Source organism: Neolamprologus multifasciatus, chromosome 3 (genome assembly GCF_963576455.1).
Source record: "Neolamprologus multifasciatus chromosome 3, fNeoMul1.2, whole genome shotgun sequence".
NCBI lineage: Eukaryota > Metazoa > Chordata > Actinopteri > Cichliformes > Cichlidae > Neolamprologus > Neolamprologus multifasciatus.
This window is the reverse complement of record NC_140441.1, coordinates 6709969-6723685: the sequence shown is the minus strand read 5'-3', so window position 1 is coordinate 6723685 and position 13717 is coordinate 6709969. Positions and strand designations below refer to the sequence as shown.

The 13717-nt window shown below is 40.3% G+C and overlaps 1 protein-coding gene across 1 annotated transcript in view; it reads left to right on the top strand.

The window, feature by feature from the left end:
* Positions 1-1677: 1677 nt before the first annotated feature.
* The window catches only part of LOC146521305 (uncharacterized), a 55103-nt gene continuing 43063 nt past the window's right edge, over positions 1678-13717 (top strand). Inside the window, exons 1-3 of the mRNA XM_085155054.1 lie at positions 1678-1941; positions 8399-8534; positions 8982-10253. Of these exons, the coding sequence (XP_085011180.1) occupies positions 8517-8534; positions 8982-10226 (1263 nt within the window). The 5' untranslated portion in view covers positions 1678-1941; positions 8399-8516 and the 3' untranslated portion in view covers positions 10227-10253. The remainder of the gene's footprint in view (positions 1942-8398; positions 8535-8981; positions 10254-13717) is intronic.

The window sequence follows — 13717 nt, the reverse complement described above, 5'->3', positions numbered from 1 at the left end:
TCTGTTTATATTCTAAAAATGTTTTAAGCTTGTTTCAAAGATTCTGTACTGCAGCTTTAAATGTTTTCCAAAAGCACACATACACTTAACTTATCAGTGTTTCTCAAACTTTTTACAGTGTGAGAAAATGTCAAGCTCTCCCAAGTACCACCATGAAAGCATCAAACTCATAAATCTTACAACACAAAATTAGTATCTGCAGTAAAGATTTTTTCATGCATTGTATACATTCTACCACAGGCAAAGTTGCCTCCATTTTTATATTCTTTTTTTTTTTTCATATATTGTAATAATTTATTTGTAATAATTTATTATGTTTCGGGAGTGTTTTTATGTATCTGTATTATATTATACATACACATTAAAAGTTAATCTCTGTCCAAAAAATGCATTCGGACGATGTTACATCTTACTCACTATGAGCATCATTCATTATTCTCCCCCAGTAATTAAGGTTAGGATATGTATTTTTTTTTATTCCAATCCATTCTTCTTTTGCAGCATTTAAACAAACTTTATTAGATTTGATTTGATGGTTTTGTTACAAACTTTTCAAAAAAGTGTTTTGCTTTTCTTTCACAATGTGGGGATTAAATTGTTAAAATGTACAAAACAGTGATGTCATGTTTTGTGACGAGGACCCAGGCAGAGACTTGATGAATTTAAGAATATTGTGATTTAATAAAGAAATTTGCAGACTTGCACAGAGATGGTAAAATTATGATGACTGATGATGGAGATGAAGACAACAGACGATGAGGACAGGGAGGAACAGGGGTTTAAATGCACCGAGAAGACAGACAGAGAGAACTCGGGACAACTGGAGACATGTAGGGATGCAGGGACTGACAGAGACAGGGAAGAAGTCTCATTGTGACGAGTAAAGTGTATCTTGGCTGGCTGGGCAGCTCTCTGGGAGCTCAGCACCCCCAAAGCTCTGATCCTAGAATCGCCCCTGCTTTGTGGTAATCTTAGATGAGTAGTTTTATGGACAAAACCACCAGGTCATTCAGTTTTCCCTTAGTGCCAAAATATAACAGATGTTGGTGTCCTATAACTGAAGTAATGTTGTTAAGTCCTTAAAGTCATATTCTTTTATTGTCATGACTGTATTTGAAGCTATTTTTATGTTTGTATGATACCTGATTCATATGAAATATGGCTGAAGTAAACTGAAGTCTAAAATACTTAGTCATTTGTTATATAATTCAAATGTAAAAATATAAATTGTAATTTTAAATGGTTTAAAAGCATGTAGAATAGCATATGTAGGCAAGTATATTTCTCCTTTTTTATAAAGAAGCAAAGACAAAAAGGGGAAAAACAGAAAAAAAAAAGAAATAGGGCAGGGTTCGGTGGTTGAATCATCCGTCCCTACCAATGCCAAAACCAAATCTACACCCTTGCCATCTTCTGTAGTTTCAACAGGCGGACATCCGGTGTCACATTGTTACAGAGTGACGAGTGTAAGGCTGTTCCAATTCTCAGCATCGCTCCTCTCTTTCCCTGAGTCCTTAGCAAATCTCCTTCCCACGATGACGTTTTCCTCGAGCCACGGAAAAGAGTTTAGGAAAAGGAGATAGGCCCTAATTTTGAAATACCCCACGTGGTTACGTTGTGCAGCTGAGTCACGTGATCGCACAGCAACAAATCACAGCAGAGCCCGGTAAAGGGGGAGGAGCAAAGTGTGTGCGTAAGAGTGGAGTCGAGCAGAGAGAGCTGCTTTTTCATGAAACGGGAGTAAAGTAGTGAACTTACAGGAACATATACCACTACCAACGTTTGGATCGATATCTGCATCGATCTGCACACCCTTGTCTCCTGGATCGCAGCTCAGATCAGCGTGAACCACGTGGGTCTCTGCTCCCTGATCTGTTTCCTGTTTGGAAAGACTTCCAGCTTCATCACGGAGTTTCTCTCGGTTTGTGGGCTCATCTAAAGGTAAGCACCGAGCTAACTTTAATGTGGCTGCAGTTTATGCTGAGTTTAGCTCTGTTGAGAATAATAGATTGCTTGGTATACATTGGAGTTAGACAGACTGTAGAGTTTGTGATTGCTTGCAACATTATAATATGGCGGTTGCTAGGGGTAAGAATACATATAGAAAAATAGTCTTGGAATATGAACAAAAGGATGGGGTGCAGGGCAGGAGAACAGCCAACCCCCAGGACATGAAGCCACAGGTACAAGCCTGGGGGAGGGAAATCAGCCTTTAGAATAGGACTTCATAGGATGATCTACAGATGCATCTGTATTTTATTTTTTTCCAGCGCTAATAAAGATGTCTGATTCTGGAAATAAAAATATCCGCCTGGTCGCTCCCATCAAAAAGAATCCGTGAAGAACTTCAACAGCTCCTGAATGAGCTCTTCTGTTGCTCTTCTCGGTCTGTTAAGAGTTTATTGTGAATAGAGCAGGGCGATATGACCTAAAATATTTATCACAATATACATTTGAAAATTTGCGATAACGATATAATTGACACTAGACAAAATACTTTACAACTCCACAACTTTATTAGTGCAAAAAACCCCATCAATGTATTTTCACTGAAACAAGCAGCTGTTTTTTTATGTGCATTCAAGTTATATAAAAACGTAACAGTGCAAATTCCTCGCTGACAGTTTAACCAAAAGGCATTTCCAGTGGAAATTGGCCGACATATCCTCAGCATAACCATGTATAATATCCACAAAACTTAAAAAGAGGTTATACACACACAATACGATAATATTATGTTGAAGCACAATACGTATCACTCCGCGAGGCTCCTGACTACAATACCCGTAATGCTCCCACAATCCATCAAGCAGTGCGGCTTCGTAGCTTAGCAAAGTCGTACTAAACATTTGACAGATTTTCGAGCACTGTGTACCACATAAAATCATTTTGAGGTCAGTAAACACAACCAGAGTTCATACATAAGGCACACGGGATTATAAGGGGCAATGTCGATTTTCAGAAAAATCAAAGGATTGATTTTAAGTGTGCCGTATTTTCCAAACAACACGGTAATAACGACGGCCCGCTAGCATGCTCTACCAAAAGTAGTGCTTTGTTGTGTATCTGATGGGCGAAAGCTAAACCAGTTCCACACCACTGAAGTTGCAGCATTTTTACAAACCAATTCTGGTTCATCTGTTTCATTTAATGATCTACTTTCACTCTTCTCATTCTGCGTCGCCGCAGTGCCTTTGTATGTATACAAAGGCACTGCGCATGCGCGTTTTACCCATATTCTATCGCGATATGTCATTTTCCTATCGTTGCCCAAAATTACGCCGGTATTACTGTGAACGGTATGATATGGCCCAGCCCTAATTGTGAACACGTTAAAAGAAGAGTGAGAGGAAACCAACACCAACTAATCATTAGCTCAGCATGAGAAGCTGAGCCGTTTGCTTGCTTGTTCACTTATTTCCATCGTGCTTTGACTGCAGCTGTAACCTGACATATTCCAGCAGGATTTGTAAAAAGTGTTTTGATAGAAAAAGCTGGACAGCTTATGATACTAACTGCTGGAAAGGTTTCATGCAGCATTGTTTGACAGAAATGGAGGAGAAAATGTTTTTTTTTTCATCTATTTATTTTAATTTTAGCTTTGTTTGATTTTTTGAGTATCTGAGGCTGAGACCGTGAGACTGTAAAAACATGATTGTTGGGCTTCATTTTTCTACTGAACAGTCATTTTAAGATTAGTTAGTAAATAACAATTAGCTGATGTTGTTCATGAGACTAAAGTCATCTCACTTTGGTAATGTAAATATAATATGGCAAATATAAAAGTTATTTTTATATTAATCATTATTAGTTATTACAGCAGTGAACTTAAACTCTGTGTCAAATAAGTTGCATTTGTCTTTATTTACTATAACTTTATATCTTCACTGACAGACAAGTATCTTTGACAGTGTATATATACAGTGGGGCAAAAAAGTATTTAGTCAGCCACCGATTGTGCAAGTTCCCCCACTTAAAACGATGACAGAGGTCAGTAATTTGCACCAGAGGTACACTTCAACTGTGAGAGACAGAATGTGAAAAAAAAATCCATGAATTCACATGGTAGGATTTGTAAAGAATTTATTCGTAAATCAGGGTGGAAAATAAGTATTTGGTCACCTCAAACAAGGAAAATCCCTGGCTCTCACAGACCTGTAACATCTTCTGTAAGAAGCTTTTCTGTCCCCCACTCGTTACCTGTATGAATGGCACCTGCTTGACCTCATCATCTGTATAAAAGACACCTGTCCACAGCCTCAACCAGTCAGACTCCAAACTCCGCCATGGCCAAGACCAAAGAGCTTTCGAAGGACACCAGGAAAAGAACTGTAGACCTGCACCAGACTGGGAAGAGTGAATCTACAATAGGCAAGCAGCTTGGTGTGAAAAAATCAACTGTGGGAGCAATCATCAGAAAATGGAAGACATACAAGACCACTGATAATCTCCCTCGATCTGGGGCTCCACGCAAGATCTCATCCCGTGGGGTCAAAATGATCATGAGAACGGTGAGCAAAGGTCCCAGAACCACACGGGGGGACCTGGTGAATGACCTGCAGAGAGCTGGGACCAAAGTAACAAAGGTCACCATCAGTAACACACCACAACGGCAGGGAATCAAATCCCGCAGTGCCAGACGTGTTCTGCTGCTGAAGCCAGTGCATGTCCAGGCCCGTCTGAAGTTTGCCAGAGAGCACATGGATGATACAGCAGAGGATTGGGAGAATGTCATGTGGTCAGATGAAACCAAAGTAGAACTTTTTGGTATAAACTCAATTCGTCGTGTTTGGAGGAAGAAGAATACTGAGTTGCATCCCAAGAACACCATACCTACTGTGAAGCATGGGGGTGGAAACATCATGCTATGGGGCTGTTTTTCTGCCAAGGGGACAGGACGACTGATCCGTGTTAAGGACAGAATGAATGGGGCCAGGTATCGTGAGATTTTGAGCCAAAACCTCCTTCCATCAGTGAGAACTTTGAAGATGGAACGAGGCTGGGTCTTCCAACATGACAATGATCCAAAACACACCGCCCGGGCAACAAAGGAGTGGCTCCGTAAGAAGCATTTGAAAGTCCTGGAGTGGCCTAGCCAGTCTCCAGACCTCAACCCCATAGAAAATCTGTGGCGGGAGTTGAAAGTCCGTGTTGCTCGGCGACAGCCCCAAAACATCACTGCTCTTGAGAAGATCTGCATGGAGGAATGGGCCAAAATACCAGCTACTGTGTGTGCAAACCTGGTAAAGACCTATAGTAAACGTTTGACCTCTGTTATTGCCAACAAAGGTTATGTTACAAAGTATTGAGTTGTATTTTTGTTATTGACCAAATACTTATTTTCCACCCTGATTTACGAATAAATTCTTTACAAATCCTACCATGTGAATTCATGGATTTTTTTTTCACATTCTGTCTCTCACAGTTGAAGTGTACCTCTGGTGCAAATTACTGACCTCTGTCATCATTTTAAGTGGGGGAACTTGCACAATCGGTGGCTGACTAAATACTTTTTTGCCCCACTGTATATTGTGAGATCATTATTCTATGTAGCTTAGTTTCCCTTATATTTTTAGGTTAAAGAACATGACCATCTTTGTAGTATGTTAGACAAATATTCCAGTATATCTTTGGGAATTAAAAGAATGTGACCATCTTTGGGTTCTGTTAGACAGGTGGGCGCCACCATTTATCTGCCGTGAATGTTTTACACTGTTTTCTTGTCATGTCAGACTGCTTAAATCATTTCTGAGAATGTTGCATGCGAAGGACCCTGGGCCGGTAACAGCAAGAGCAAACAACATTCTGTGCCCCCACTCTTGTAGGAGGTAGAAAGACAGGGAGCCCGAGGTCATAACTTAGGCGCCATGACAGATAAGGGACTGTGATTGTTTAGGTTTATGACCAGGTGGGGGCCAGAAGAAAGTATAAAAAGCTGTGTAACACACCACCATTTTGAGACTTGCTGTGACCCTCTCATGCATCTCTCCCCATCCGGATGGTTTTTATGCTCATTGTGTGAAAATTGTATGGAAAGAAAGGATTGTTGATTGAGCATTTATACACCGAGTATTGTCCTTCCTTCAGCCCAAAGATTCAAAGAATTGGGAGATTTCTACTCATATATATATATATATATATATATATATATATATATATATATATATATATATATATATATATATATATATATATATATATATATATATATATATATATATATATATAAGATAAATACTCTTATCTCATTTTGTTGGCATTACTAAATTCGACTCAATGCTTACATACATGTGTGAAAAGAAAATGTTCAAGCTGTGATAACTGTTTCTGATAGAATGAAGAGTAGACTGATATATTAAATATTCCTTTATTGGGTGAGTAAATCAGACCATGTCATAACTGCTTTAAGTCATACAGAATAGATATCAGAGCCTTAAACAGGCTGACTTCTGCTAAATGGGTCAAACTGGGCAGAAAGTCTACAAACACATAACATCCTTATAGAATATGATGTAACACTATAGATCAACTTACCTCAGAATATATAATGCATATAAACAATTACAGCAATATGATGCAACAAACACAGCAGTGCTACTAATCCAAAAATACTCAAAGCTTCATAGAACTGAAACAAACATTTATTTTTAGGTCCATTCTGCTGCTGACACGTACTTTAGGTTTCTGAATATTAACCCTTTAAGACCTACCATAGAATCAAGTCCGCCAGAGCTTATATTACATTTTTACATGTTATAGTGCCATTTTTGGGAGCATTTCAAGTTGCTATACATCCATTACAGTCTAAATTTTAATAATATGTATGCATTAAGTGCATAGTAATTACATAAAGTGCAATAAATTGCAATAAACTACAAAAAAAATTGAAAATCGTTTTTGTTTTTTAGCAACAAAAACATAATATTCCAGAAACACGCTTTGCTTATCCGATCAGCTGTTTGTAACACTTCCTACGTCCATCAGCGCAAACTATTGCATGTCCGCCATTACCTGCCCGAAACCGGAAGTGACGTCATTTTGCGGTAGTTGTAGTTTTTTACCATCAGGGCCTTATGAGCCTATACTGGTGTTTTTAAAAGTTATGTTTGACTTTATGACTTTCTGTGTCGTTTCTGGGATGCTTAGGACTCATATTGCACTGCTGGAAATAGTTTATTTTGATGCATATGCTATTTTTTTTTTTTTTGCAAATTTGCATTATAATATTTATTTTAGTTTTTCCTGCAGTATATAAAAATTGGTGTATTTCAAAAATAAAACTATGAAGACACTCAAAATTAATTTCCTGTGGTGGGAAACTAGTTTGTGCAACTTTTTTGTATTTACAGTTTTGAGGGATAAGCCTCTTAAATTTCTCTAATTGGAAATATATGTTAAAAAAAAACAATTTTTATTTTTTTTGTAATTTATTGCACTTTTTTGCAATTTATGTAATTACTATGCACTTAATGCATACATATTATTAAAATTTGGGCTATAATGGTTGTATTGATGTATATCAACTTGAAATGCTCCCAAAAATGGCACTACAGCAGGTAAAAATATAATATAAGCTCTGGCTGACTTGATTCTATGGTAGGTCTTAAAGGGTTAACAAAAAAAAATCCCCTATGGCCACCTGTCACTTTGGAGGTCCTAGAACAGTGGTTCTTAACCTGGGTTCGATCGAACCCTAGGGGGTCGGTGAGTCGGTCTCAGGGGTTCGGCAGAACCTCCGCTATGACATACACGGCCCAGTAAAAAAAATATATGCATGTCTTGAATTCGAAAAAAATCTTATTGCGTATATGAAACTGGTGGGGTTCGGTACCTCCAAAAAGGTTAAGAACCACTGTCCTAGAAGAATTACTTTACAGTCTTGTGTATTCTAAATTAAAACATAAAATAATTAGAACACCATACATTACAAATTTTCACAATGTTGCAATACAATTGCAAGAAAATACCAGTTAGTAGAGGCAAACCAGGCTTCTGTAGGATAGCTCACTGAACTAAGCGTGATTATTAAACGTGGGCCTCACAGCCTATATGATCACGCCCAAACCTTGCGATAATAGCAGTGCAACAAAAACATGTTCTTTGTGTCACGATAAACATGTCTCCTACATAAGATAGAATGCACCTATATAATATTGTCCAAAGAAATGTACAAGCAAGAACATTTTAACTGCTAGAACCAACTATTAACCTTCTTTATACATAAGCCATTTCCGGGACTCTTAGGCAGTGATATGTAGGGCAGTCAGTGGCTTTTTCCCTTTTAGATTGTTGTAGGCAACTGATTACTTTCTATCTGAGGTTTCACCTTGAAGCTTCATAGGTATTGTTGTCACTGAGGAGCATAGTAATGTTTATTTGCTCTGTTTCTTTTTGTCAGGGATGTGTGTATATACTTTATGTGTCCCAGCTGAGTAACAGGAGCAGAAGAGGCTGGTGGAGCAACAGAGGAACAATTTCAGCCATTTGGACTCAGCTCAGCCACTACAGAGGAAACAATGACTTCAACACAAAAAGTGAGAAAAACATCACAGTTACACTGTTATTGAAACTGTGAGCACAGTTGGTTGGTTTTTAAAAACACGTTAACAGCAGCATTATCTTTTCCATCCTGGGCTCCTCCATATATATAGAATCTACATTCAAAATCAAAAACCACAGCAGTTACAATAAAATACAAACATGATATTTTATCTACACACATTGAAACAACAATATCATCATTTAAACTCACATTTTTTTATGAGTAAAATGATTTTCTCCGCTGATCAATATTTCTTCAATAATGTCATTTTAATTACAACTCCCATTGTAGCACATCATTGTAATGTGATACTATAACCAGAATGTGGTGGAAACACACCAACAATGTGTTTGTTGTCACATTAAATTCCACTAACGTTTCAGTTTGTTCCATGACTGCATTTCACTCACTGCCTCTGTTTGTATCTCTGTCTCTGCAGGACCAACATGAGGCGAAAAGTCAGCACTCTCAGGAGGCCGACAAACCTCACAGAAAAAAGGGAGAGAAAACATACAGCTGTGATCAGTGTGGGAAGGATTTTACCCGGGCTGGAGAATTAAAAAGACACCAACTCTTCCATAGTGGAGTTAAAGCGTACAGCTGTGACTTGTGTGGCAAGTCTTTTACCCTGGCTCAAAGCTTAAAGACACACCGACTCATCCACAGTGGAGTTAAAGCGTATAGCTGTGACTTGTGTGGAAAGTCTTTTACCCTGGCTCAAAACTTAAAAACACACCAACTCATCCACAGTGGAGTTAAAGCGTATAGCTGTGACTTGTGTGGAAAATCTTTTACTCTGGCTGGAGGTCTAAAAAAACACAAAGTCATCCACAGTGAAGTTAAACCTTACAGCTGTGAGTTGTGTGGAAAGTCTTTTACTCAGGCTGGAGGTTTAAAAATACACCAACTCATCCACAGTGGAGTTAAACCTTACAGCTGTGACTTGTGTGGAAAGTCTTTTACCCGGGCTGGATGCTTAAAAACACACAGACTCATCCACAGTGGAGTTAGACCGTACATTTGTGACTTGTGTGGAAAGTCTTTTACTCTGGCTCAAAACTTAAAAACACACCAACTCATCCACAGTGGAGTTAAAGCACACTACTGTCACTTGTGTGGAAAGTCTTTTAATCAAGCCCAAAACTTAAAAACACACCAACTCATCCACAGTGGAGTTAAACCTCACAGGTGTGACTTGTGTGGAAAGTCTTTTGCCCTGGCTGATAGCTTAAAAACACACCAACTCATCCACAGTGGAGTTAAAGCATTCAGCTGCAACTTGTGTGGAAAGTCTTTTACCCATCGTCAAGGCCTAAAATCACACCATATCATCCACAGTGGAGTTAAAGCACACAGCTGTGAGTTGTGTGGTAAGGCTTTTGCTCAAAATAGCGACTTACAGAGGCATCTAGTTACCCACTCTGGAATTAAGGCGTACAGCTGCGACTTTTGTGGAAAAAGGTTCAGTGAAAAAAAGTACCGAAATATTCACCTACGGATTCACACTGGAAATGATGTTTACTGCTGTGATCAGTGTGGGAAACCATTTACAACAGATGCACAGTTACAACAACACATGTTTAGCCACACTGAGGAGAGACCTTACAAATGTGACCTGTGTCAGAAGACTTTTAAAGCTCCACATCACCTGAAAAAACACCAACAGATTCACACCAGAAATTAACTCTACAAGTGCAGTTACTGTGAGGATGTATTTATTTTTATCTTGTAATTGTAACCCGAGTTTTTGGAACAAGTCTGATCAGTAAACTTATGGAATTATACTGAATGAACTGTTTGGAAAAATGAGGAGGCATTTTCACCCAGTAAGCTGAGTGTTATAATGTAAACAGTGAAATGCAATTGGATATTGGCAGAGTTGACTTATACTGTCTTTGCATAGAAGCAGAGTGATAAAGATGGATCCAGTTCTCAGCCCTGTCGTCACTGTGGTGGTGGGAAAGCGTTTCTCTGTGGCCTTTGTGGAAAAACCTTCAATCATCAACGGGACTTTAAGCCATGTCAACGTAGACACACTGGAGACAAAATGAACTACTGCAAAGAATGTGGGAGAGGCTTCCACACACCAAGTACATTAAAAATGCATGAACTCTTCCACAGCGGGGTCAAAAAGTACATCTGTGACCACTGAGGGTCATCCTTCACCACTGCACGTGAGCTTAAAGAAAAAGCAATAAGCGAATCCACAAAGAAGAGACACCATACAACTGCAGACACTGTGACAAAAGCTTCTCACAATCAGGTCATCGTAACAAACATGAATGTACTCACATGGAAGTGAACTTCAGCTGTGACCCCAAGCTGTACATAAACTGTTTCACTGTTACCAATGTGCATTCACTTCATTATCTGCTCTGTGCAAACATCAGCCTGATTATTCAGGACTGAAATCATTGGATCACAATGAATATGAAGAGAGAGAAAGATCCTCTTCTGGTTTCAGGGTTGGACTTTAAAACCTTGAGATCAGGCTCCACAGAGTTCAGATGGAATCTCATGTAAAGAGTGTCAGCTGATGTCACATTTGGATCTGGTGAGGTAGCTCTGATTTCTGGACTTGCAGTGAATAATCCTGAATGTTACATTTAGGAAGCTGCATGTATAGATAAGAATACGAATAACTTTATTTATCCCGAGGGAAATTCTTTTGTCATGTACATGCTCAAAGCAGCAGGAGAGACAGAGGAACAGATGAATAAGATATAAGATATAAAATATATACAATAAGAATAGTAGTGTACAGTAATATACAGTAGGATAGTGCAAGACATAGTATCGGATAACTAACGATGTAATATATATAACTATATCCTGGTGAATAAATAACTTAACTATCAGTGCAGGCGATTCTAGAAAGTGACAAAGTACTGTGCAATAGAATAAAGGGAGTAGCAGCGTATGATGGGGGGATGAAACAAATATTCAATAAGGTACTGTTGGGTAATATTACACGGTCTGAAAGGGAACAGAATAACATTGGTAATCGTCTCAGGAAAATTACCTACAGAGTGAGGAAGAGTTATACAGTCTTATTGCCACTGGCACAAAGGATTTACTGTGGCGGTCAGTTCTGCATTTCGGGGCAATGAGTCTTTTGCTGTGTTTGCTCTGATGGTCCATCATGGGAGCGTGCATGGGGTGGGAGGGGTTGTCCATGATAGAAACAAGCTTTTTTTAGCATTCTCTTTTCAGACACCTCCTCCAGGTTCTCAAGTCTGACACCCAGGACAGAACTAGCCTTTCTAATCAGTTTGTTCAGCCTTTTGGCATCAGCTGTCTTCACCCCACTTCCCCAGCACACAGCTGCAAAGAACATGACGCTCTCCAACACCGAGTGATAGAACATGGTCAGCATTTTCCTACCAACATTGAAGGACCTGAGTCGCCTCAGTAGGAAAAGCCGACTCTGCCCTTTTTTGAAGATAGCATTGGTGTTCTTGGTCCAGTCCAGTTTACAGTCCAAGTGTACCCCCAGGTACCAGTAGTCCTCAACTATCTCCACATCAGCCCCTCTGATGATGACAGGGTTAGGAGGAGGAGCCTGCTTCCTAAAGTCCATAATCAGTTCCTTTGTCTTTGTGATGTTAAGTTGTAGGTGGCTTAGCTCACACCACTCGACGAAGCTGTCGACCACACTCCTGTACTCCTCCTCCTGTCCATCCCACAGCCCAGAAATTCTCGGATGACTCTGCCCACAGGCAGAGTCATCCGAGAATTTCTGCAGATGGCATGACTGAGACTTGTACCTGAAGTCAGATGTGTAGAGAGTGAAGAGGAAGGGTAATAGGACCGTCCCCTGCGGCGCGCCTGTGCTGCTCAGGATGTTATCTGAGCGGGAGCTCTTCAGTTGGACATGCTGTGGTCGACTTGTTAAATAGTCCGTAATCCAACCAACCACTGGGGCATCCACCTGCATTTCTGTGAGCTTATTCCACAGCTGTGATGGTCTGATTGTGTTAAAAGCACATGACCCTCACAGTGCTCCCAACAATGTCCAGGTGAGAATAAGCCTGGTCCAGCAGGTAGATGATGGCATCCTCCACGCCGATACGAGGTTGATAAGCAAACTGCAGGGGGTCCAGCCAAGGCTCCACCAGAAGACGCAGATGTTTCAGGATGAGTCTCTCCAGCGTCTTCATGACATGTGAGGTCAGAGCCACTGGCCTGTAGTCACCGGGGGTCGATGGGTTGATCTTTTTAGGGACAGGAAGCAGGCAGGATGTCTTCCAGAGTGATGGGACTCTCTGCATTTCCAGACTCATGTTGAAGAACTGTTGTAGAACTCCAGACAGCTGGGAAGCACAGCACCTGAGGGCCCTGGGACTGACACCATCAGGGCCAGCAGCTTTGCTGCCCAATTCTTTTTTGATGTCATCTGCTGAGAGGGACAGGGTGAGACAGTCTGAGGGGGCAGGAGAGGGGGGAGGCGAAAGGAGAAGATGGGAATAGCTGGGTGTGGAGACAGGAGACGCAGGGCAGTCAAACCTATTGAAGTGCAGATTAAGGTTGTTAGCACTTTTGACGTCCCCATCCATCCCAACACCACTCTTTTGTCTCAGGTCCGTGATAGTCCGCATTCCATTCCACACCTCCCTGGTGTTGTTTTCCTGCAGTTTGCTTTCCAGCCTCCGTCTGTAGGACTCTTTACTCTCTGCAATCTTGGCTTTCAGCTCCTTCTGCACCAGTTTCAGCTGAGCTCTGTAACCATTTTTGAAAGCTCTTTTTTTCTTGTTTAAGGTTGCTTTGATGTCTTTGGTAACCCAGGGTTTATTGTTGGGGAAGCACAGAATGGTTTTTTTGGGGACCACAGTGTCCACACAGAATTTGATATAATCTGTTACACAGCCTGTCAGATTGTCAATATTGTCCTGATTGGAATCACAAAGAACATCCCAGTCAGTTGACTCAAATCACCCCTGCAGAGTCTCTTCTGACTCCCTTGTCCATGTCGGAAGAGACTTGTGACATTACCAATAAGTTTGATGTGTCACCTGGCCCTCTTCCTATTGAAAAACGAAAAGTTGTGTCCAAGATGGCCAACTTCTAAATGGCCACCATGGTCACCACCCATCTTAAGGAGTTTGCCCCCTCACATATACTAATGTGCCACAAACAGGACTTTAATATCACCAACCATTCCCATGTTATTGCGGT